This window comes from Empidonax traillii, unplaced genomic scaffold (assembly GCF_003031625.1).
Source record: "Empidonax traillii isolate 1590-97213 ecotype Southwest subspecies unplaced genomic scaffold, ASM303162v1 scaffold53:size2875158, whole genome shotgun sequence".
NCBI classification, from domain to species: domain Eukaryota; kingdom Metazoa; phylum Chordata; class Aves; order Passeriformes; family Tyrannidae; genus Empidonax; species Empidonax traillii.
In genome coordinates, this window is record NW_020955246.1 from 104,322 (window position 1) to 113,757 (window position 9,436).

At 38.5% G+C, this 9,436-nt stretch overlaps 1 protein-coding gene across 1 annotated transcript; it reads right to left on the reverse strand.

The window, feature by feature from the left end:
• Positions 1 to 5,225: 5,225 nt before the first annotated feature.
• Positions 5,226 to 8,976, reverse strand: GJD2 (gap junction protein delta 2). The gene is made up of 2 exons (XM_027879266.1): positions 8,595 to 8,976; positions 5,226 to 7,998 (listed from the first exon to the last, which is right to left on the reverse strand). Exons 1-2 carry the CDS (start codon positions 8,663 to 8,665, stop codon positions 7,155 to 7,157), a joined length of 915 nt encoding a protein of 304 aa, XP_027735067.1. The 5' UTR covers positions 8,666 to 8,976; the 3' UTR covers positions 5,226 to 7,154.
• Positions 8,977 to 9,436: the final 460 nt, after the last annotated feature.

Below are 9,436 nucleotides of genomic sequence, written 5' to 3' on the forward strand. Positions count from 1 at the left end.
AATCTATTCACTTATATGTGTTAGACTCTAAAGACTGATTTATGTTATTTATGAGATCAGTGTTACTCTAAAATTCTCTTTTTTTTTGATGTGTCCCACTAAGCATCGTGATTCTCTTGATTGTTCATACACTGTGATCCTATTGGTTTAAGGTAATTTGAAATCTGAGCCGCAAACCACACAGCTGAAGGCAGACAAAATATTCAGTCTCAACTTACATACAAAATACATTAATAGATGCAGGACATTCCATCTTTAAATGGAATAATGATTAAAGTAATCTATTAAAGGCTTCTGTTTTATGGTTTGGGTTTTTTTAAAACAAACAAACCCCAAACCCTTATTATTCAAATTATACAAAATTGGCTGCTGAGTGCAAATTTAAAAAAAAATTCTACAGTTGCTGGCACTCTTTAAGAATTACAACACCTTAACATGTGTATAGTCTGAGTTAATAATTATAATTTAAAAAAAAAACAGACAAACAAAAAAAAATTTGCAATTTCTTTGAAACACAATCCAAACAATAATCACAATATTAAATGGAAGAACACATCAGGAAAATTTGCACCATACAAAATTGTATATAAAAAAAAAACAAGTTGACATAAACATGTTAAAATTTTTTAGAAATGTGCTTCTACCCCTTTTCAAACAGAGAAACCTCAATAGTTTCATGTAGTTTCATGAGATAGAAATATGAAGTATTTACTTAGTGAAAATTGGTACAAATATACTGCAGATGCAACAAACTATTTCCTTTCCCTTACCAATTATGTTCCCACTTGCATGTGATAAAATGGTGCAAAAGAGTTGAACACATTATCTCTCTATTCATGTAAACTAAATATTGCTCATTTGCTTGTGGCCATTTAACAATATCACATGTGGACACCTCTCTGAGTTGTACATATGTGTAGATGTAGAATTATACGCTTCTTATGCAAAGAACATTGTTAGAGCAGGTTTTGTTTTCTTTTTTCAAAGGAGAAAGTAAAGAAATTCCTATGGCCATTATCTTTCTTCCAGATACCTGAGTCTCTAGTATGTCCCAGGCAATGCATATGCAAAGTCCCCTTTAATTAAGTTCTTTTGACCATGCAATGGTCAAAATGCATCTTCATCACAAGTCACACTTTTATGTGAACTTTAAAGTCTGGTTGTTCCATTAAAGTCTGCTAGATATCAATGTCAAGTCCTGTTTGTTTTGTCATGGGCAAATTTCTGATAGCAAAATGGTTTTCACTACAGATCAGTGGTGCATTTCAAAAAATCCCCCATAGTTCACTAAAGCTAGGGGTGAAACTTGTGATATCAGTGTTTATGATGGCTTTGGAAAATGTAATGTATCACTTAGATTTTTCAAAGAAAAGCTGTGAAATAGTTGTAAATAACGTCTATAAATGTTTTGCTTACATAAGAGATAATGTAAGGAATCTTGTATATTTGCTCATGAATGTGTTCTGAATATGCCTTTATCCCTAAAATATGTAATAAGTAGGGAAAAGTAAGTCCCACAGCACATCTGCTTTTCTTTAATACCTACAAATCCTTACTTTTTTTCAAATTTTGCTGTTACATACCCTTCTTCAAAATTACCTCTTTACAATATATAGTTCTAATATGTATGTTAAAAAAATCCCCGTTCAATGTTAATTTAAAAAAAAAATAGATTTGACAAATAAAGCTTATTGTTGAAAAGGAATACATCTCTTCCAAAGGTAGTGTTGCTTTAGTGGTACAAATAATTATTTACTTTAATGTTTCTCAGAAAAAAAAAATGTTAGCATATTTAAAATATAAAATTAATTATTAACAACACCTTTTAAAAATTAGTCAAGTTCAAACAGCAATCTCTTAACTTTTCTCTAAAAAGTAAATATGAAAATACTAATCATGATTTCATTGGAAACTTCATAAAATATTTTTAAAATGAAAGTTACATTTAATTATATATCATGAAATACATTTATAGAGAAATCATACACAACAAATATTTTCAGTGGAAGAAAGAGAAGTCCAACATTACTTAATCACTGTCGGATGTATTAATTATTATCCAGGTACTGGTAACCTTTCTATGTCCTTTTTTAGCCACACCAAGTACGCAAAAATAGGTGGATTGGTGGCAAATTACCTTACTTTTACATTCTGTTGAATACAAGAGTAATTCTCACTTTGAGGGAATATCACAGAGTCAATTTTTATGTGGGTCTCCAGAACCTAGACATCTCATTCATCCTGTAGTTCAGGCACCACCAGGAAAAAGCCAACAGATTTTAATGCAGTGAAGACAAGCCTCTTTTAAGCTATAACTTAGACACAAACCCGCTTAGTTAAACTTTCTAAAGCTACTAGTATAGCCCATAACCCCAGAAGTCACAGGGAAAGGGTCATTGTTGGAGGTTTTTGCATGTTAAATATTTGGTCAGGTCACTGCATGTAGTTGCAAGACAATATGACTGTTCATTGCTTGCACAGTTTCTAACTGTCTCTGATATGTGACTTCTATATCCATATCTGAAGTTCAATCTGTAACAGAGTAATGCAATTTAGGTAAAATTGTTAACAATCTAGCATATATTTAATATTATATAACATGTATATGCCTGGTTTATTTGTAATGCAGTGCTATGGAATTCTCCATATCTGCACCTATTGATGGGCTGCTGACTCTTAATTGACTTCTTCAGTACATTTTAATAGACATAATATGAAGCACTTCCTAGTGGCACAGAGAAACTATTTTCACAGATACTAGTTTCATTGAGAGGGTGATGGTGTTTAGAATCTGGAATTAGCAGCTGATAGTAACCCAATATGTTTTCTGAAAGCTTATAATAAAATAGAATTTCTGGAAAAAGTTTCCCAAAATTTTCAGGGATGGGTATGCAATACAGAAATAGTGTAATCTCTCCTGTTAATCTCATGAAATAGAGGAACTGAGTTTCATGCAGCTGGGAATTGACTTGGTCCCATAGAAAATAAAGTCTTACAATTAAATTCATGAAGAACGAGACCAGACCCTAAGTGATGAAAACATATCCCTGTGTTTTCAAGATGTGTCCAAATTTTTTAGTTCCCATTTCTATACTTGCACACCAAACAAAAAATTCTAACTTGTTTTGCCGAAGAAGTAAGGTGGAACATTTATATTCAAGCAAAATGAAGTCAGAAGGCTGCCAGGACAGTGTCAACCTGGTCCATCCTCTTGCCCTGAAACAAATGTATTCTTTTACATATGGATGAAAATAATTATTCATCACATTTCACATTTCATGTGCACCTTTTCTTATGATTTTATATAGCAGCAGCTATGTCTTACCCTATTATGTATAATGGAAGACAACCACTGCACCCACTTTGGAGAATCTGAGTGTTCCTGACTTCTCTAGTGTAAAACAAACTAAAATTCATCTCACCACTTCTGTGATTCATTCATCTCAGTTTGTTCTTCAGTTTTCCCCTCAGAAAGCTGAAAACCCTAACATTTCTTCAAAGTCAAAGGTCTCTAAAACTAAATTCTTCATGGGAACAGTCAATCCAGCTTCCCCATGTAAAAATGTATCGGTTCTCATTATTAAAAAAGAAAATCCTATTTTTTTTAAATCTTTTAATAGAATCTCATTGCATATTATACATTTCTGGTGAAATGGTCCAAACCCCATATGTAAATAGTTTTTGAAATTCACACAGGTAAGAGAAACCTATATAAAAATGGAATAATATAATTATTTCATGTACATTTTAAAATTCCATGAAACCAACAGTATATTAGATTCTATTGCAGTTTTATATAAGAGCTTAGTGAACATAACTTTTATGTTTGTACATAAGGTGGAATATAATATTGTCCACCAGTGCAAAGCAATTTATACAACAAACAAACCAAACATTAACTTAATTTTCATATTTAATGCCTGATTCTTACAGAGATGTCAATGGTGAGATAATTTATTTCACTAAGGCAGGAGCAAGACCTAAGTAGCCAGTAATGTGCCCTTTAGCTTCATGTTCACTCAGTGCTGGTCAGTTAACACACTTTTCCATTGCTGTGACAATTTTAAAGCATTTATTCTGTAAATGAATAGTCAGCTTTCATGCAAACAGTCCATTAGCATTAATCATATGACTCTCACATACATTGACAAAAAAAGTGTTTGCTATATTTCTCTTGTCCATGAGTGGTTGGTAAGAAATGAAAAATAACAATTTAAAAGGAAGGTTAGAACAACTGATCTCTTGACACCATTGAATTTCTCCTCTGAAACAGGAAAAACAATATTCCAAATATGTAGGATGACATTTCAGTTGGTCAAAATATAAGTCTTTATCTACTTTATCACTGACCCTGTTGATTAAATTCGCATTTATATTTCCTGACATATTTCTCATAGGACAATTCTGAAGAATTACAACTTACTGGAGTACAAATGTGCAACTACATAAAAATAATATTAAATTGATTCATTTGCATTGACTAATATAAATAGATATTTTCTAAATTTTACCTAAAGAATTTTAAGGTATTAAAATCTTACCGCTTTCAAGACATGCCCTTCACTAGAGTTTGACTGAATACTGCTATGCAGCCACTGGAAAAAAATTACATTAGGGCTTCTGCCTAACAGGAAATTATGCTGAATGTAAATCAAAACCTGGTGAATTCAGTATGAGTTTTGTTGTTTCAACTTTAATTTGCATTGGATCAAGCCCTTTGCAAATAATCTCCCATTTCTTTGACATTAAAACAATGCCTATAATTGTCAAAAAATATTTTTCCTTTCTGTTCAAAAAGAGATTTTGAAAACTATCCCAGGACTCTGAAAAATGAAAATCAGATTTGGATTTGTGTGTCAAATAATAATCTTTAGAAGCTTGTTATTTTGCAGATGGAGATTTTAGCTGCCATGTTGTCCTTCTAAAAATAACATGCAGTTTTCCAGTGAGCATGCAGTCAACTAGCAATATCAGTGTGCGTTTTTATCACAAAGAATCATTTGAGAAATCCGTCTTTATATGTTTCTGTAATCAAACCAGGAAAACTTTTAATTGTATATATAAGGACAAATATTTTTTAAATCTTTAAAAACATGATACATCTCAAAGTCCTCATGTTTCACGGTGGAAGAAAAAAAGATCACTGATGAATGTGATAATGAATAGACTATCTAAGAATAAATCAACATTTTTTAAAGTGACAATGCTGGCAAACCACAAGAATGGAATGTTAAGGTGTTTATTGTAAGCCAAGAGGAAAAGATTTATATGCATCATCTCCAAGCCAATATACAATAAAATCCATTTTCAGGCTTGAAATAAAATACAATCAAAAGGCCATTTGTGACTCGGAGCCCGTGTCTCCTTCTTATGTTATAAAGTACCACTAAATTTTCCAGCACCATTTTGGCCCTTTTCTTTAAAGGGCAGATACTATTTAGTTAGAAATGCACTTATATGTTTTTTTTTTTAGTCCTGATCCAACTCCTACTGTTGCCAGAGGAATATTTTCTGTTGAATTTAATGGGAATTAAAAAAAAAATTAAAAGTTCTTTAAGTAAAACTCAGTATCCTCTATTAAAATGGTTGCTATTAACAGAGATTTGTTTGTGACTGCCCCAGTGGCTTGCCAGTAAGTTGATGGGACATGAACAGTATATTTTTTAAACCAGCTGTAAGGCAGAAAAGCTGAGGTTAATATTTGGATTCCCTGATAAAAAAAACTGCAATTGTTTCATTTATAGGTAAATGTATTCTGGCTATTCCTAGAGTGACCTTGGCAGCCAACTGTGTTGCCCTTAGTGTCAGCAGAAGGAAGGCTGTTGGTGTCAGTGGGCTTTGGATCAGGCTTTAAAGACAGAGGAAGCTTGCTCAAGGAGGAAAATAGACATAAAAAATAGCCTGGATTTCCCCGGTTTTGTCACTTAGAGTTTAGAATACCAACAAGACATTTTAAACCCTGAAGAATAATTGTTGTAAGTGAATTATTTTGACCCTGTATGTTTTTTACAATTGTTTACAAGAATACAGAAGAACAAATCTCTCTGGCTTACAAAAAAAAAAAAAAAAAAAAAAAAAAAAAAAAAAAAAAAAAAAAAAAAAAAAAAAAAAAAAAAAGGCAAGTACTTTATTTATCAATAGAAAGTTCAGCTGCTTTTTACCATTGCAATGACTAAACAAATAGCATAAAATAAACAAAGGGGAGTATAAAATCATTTTACTCAAGCTGGTATCCCAAGACAACCTTTTGACTAAGTACAGAGTCAGATGTTTCAAGTATGGCACTTATATTAAATAAGAGCAGAGAGAAGGTGATTTCACAGTTAAACGCAATGAACCCTCTTCCTTTGGTATGTGTTTCATCATAGGTGATTGTAGGTAAATACATAACTTGGCTAGCATGAATCAACTCCATTTTATTCATGCACATATTAGGGAATCAGAAGAAAAAAATGTACTGATAAATTTTGCAGATCATAACAAATTAAGATGATTAAGGTCTCTGGTGTGTGTGTGTGGACAGGCAAACAAAAAATGGCAAAATTATATTCAGCATTTATTGTTTAGCATAACTAATTGATGCACAAACCATGATAGAAAATAGCTAGTAATACACACCAGGAATAAAGTCTGTGATTTAGACAAACAAAATAATATAAGACATCTGTGAATTATGTGAACGCAGATATCCTGATTGAGCTGTGGTTAGTTTCCTTACAGTGCGCTTACCCTCCTTTAAAACATGCTTATGTCTGCACATTGCATCCCACCCCATCCCGCCCTATATAGAGTATCCTTGCAGAGTTTTGATATGAACATTCTACACATTTACAACAATTATTCAGACAACTCAAACCGTAAACATCCTAATGACAACCAAAAAGCTGTTTCACTGACAGATAACACCCGATCATTAGAAAGAAAAGTAGGAATAATAGTAGCTGTGCTGTAAGGCTAGATCAAGCATGGTTTTATAGCTGTTTTTTCAGTCTTTTACATAGTGCTGCATTTTGCAGCTAGTTCAGTAAGTGCAGATCCAATACCTTAATGGCTTTCTTGGTGGTTTGATAAAATGCTTGCCTAAGCAATGTACCTTTCTCTAATGGTATCTGGGTCTGTTCCACCTGGCACAATGCTTCAGTTCTGCCACAGCCTCACACATAAGCTGAGTCACTTGACTGAGTCCTGCCAAAGTTAGGCATGCTCATTCTTGGCAGGTCTTTATTTCTGATTTCGTATATGGATTTCCTTTTTGCCTGTACTCCTCTCACTGCCATTTTGATCTTTCTCCAGCCCAAATGGTTCAGTTCTGCCAAATTAAGCACCACACAAATCCCACTGACAGCAAACATGAACACCAAAAATACAGTCTTCTCAGTGGGTCTAGAGACATAGCACTCTACTTCTTTAATGCAAGGGTATCTGTCACATTCGTACATTGAAGGGACATTGAATCCATACAGAAAATACTGTCCCACTAAGAATCCAATCTCTAGGGCATTTCGAAAGACCACTTGGATGATATAAAATCGAGAAATGCCTTCTTGCCTCCTCATCTTTGACTTTGTAGTTCTGATAGCAGGATTGGGGATTTCCTTCACTTCTAAGCAGTCTGGTTCTGCCTCTTTGGTGGAGTTCTCAGTGTTCTGCAGCACCCCATTGACAATAGTGTTCTTGATTTTTTTACTGTCCTCACGCTTCATTGAATCCTGGTCCCTTTCCAAGGTAAGGAAGACAGTGGAGTACCTCCGTTCCCTTTGTTTAGCAGACTGGTGAACGGAGTAGGTTATAAAGCATAGGCTGGGAGTGCACACCATGATGATCTGGAACACCCAGTACCTTATGTGAGAAATGGGGAAAGCCTGGTCGTAACAAGCCTGGTTGCAGCCTGGCTGCAGCGTGTTACAGACAAACATCGTTTGCTCGTCATCGTACACCGTCTCCCCTACAATGGCCACAATGAGAATTCTGAAGATCACCACCACGGTCAGCAGGATCCTGCAACAGAGAAGCCGGTCAGTGCGCGCCGCCGCCGCGCGGCCGGGAGCTGTCCAGTGCTGACCGGGCCCCGCAACGCGGCCCCGGCCCCGGCCCCGGCCCCGGCCCTGGCACCGGCACCGGCACCAGCGCCCAGCCCCGCTCCCGCGCTGGGGCGCGCAGCCTGCGCGGCATCGCCTCAGCCAAAGACCCCGGGTGGCGGTCAGCGCTGGCCCCCGCCCGGCCCCCTCGGAGAATAAGCTGTCACACGGGCCGGGGGGGGGGCCCAAGAGCGCGGTAGGGAGCGGCACAGGGTCCCGGCGGCAGCGGGATCCCGATGTCAGTGGGGTCTCCCCACTGACCGTCCGCTGCCCCTTGGCTCCTCGGAGACAAGGACGGCGGCGTTTGCGGTGTCCCCGCGCCTCGGCGCCCTGTGCCGCATACCACCCCCACACACAGCACCGCACACACACACGGGCGTTCCAGGCACACCCTGCAAGAGCCTGGCCGAAAGGCACGGCCGGGACCCACTGTGCCCCGCCGACCCGCCGGCTGGCACGCCTGGACAGAAGGGGATTCCCCCCCCGGTGCCCCCGTAGCTCTCCCGCAACCCTTACCTCCCTATCATAGTAGAATGCTGCTGCACGGCAGCTTCCAGTAGCCTCTCTAGAATAGTCCATTCCCCCATCGCTGTTCATCCGGAGACAAAGACTTTGGCAAGCGGAGGGGATCTCTTCACTTCTGCCTTCCTTTTTTCACCCCTCCTATTTTTGGTCTTTTTTTTTTTTTTTTTTTTTTTTTTTTTTTTTTTTTTTTCCTCAGGGGGAGGGAAAACAAACAGAAGAGCAGTCCCTCTCCACCGCCCGCAGTCCGGTGGCGGGAGTGCGGCTGGAGGCAGCAGTTCTGCCGAGGATTGCCGGCTGGCCTCGGCTCGGCTGGGCTCGGCTCGGGGCCACTCCGCGACCGCCACCGGCCCGGCCCGCTCGGCTCGTGGCGCGGCGCGGCGGGCGGACCGGCGGCGTGGAGGGAGGAAGGTTGGCTTTAATATCTTGCTGCCTCTAATCTGCCTTTAAGTAGTCTCCGCTTGCGTCACTGACAGGTTGTTGGAGAGCAGCCAAAAGCAGTGCTCGGATTTTCTCATTTTTATTATTCCAGTGAATACAAATAAATAAATGTAATAAAAAATAAATGAAATAAATAAACGGAGGAGGAGGAGAGGGGGCGGAGGAAGATCTGCCCCAGCAGGCACGAGGCTCATTGTGCAACCTCCTTGCCGGAGCGACCCAGCCGGGCCCCCGCTGCCCCGCCGCCCCCGCTTGCCGGCACACCCCGCTCTCCGCTCGGGAGCGCTGCCCTCGGCTTCCAAACGCTGCTCTAGGGCGGGAGTGTGACACTGTGGCCCCTTCAGCCACGGGAGTCTGGCCGGGGGGTCTCCAGGGGTTGCTGGGCTTTGTCTCTC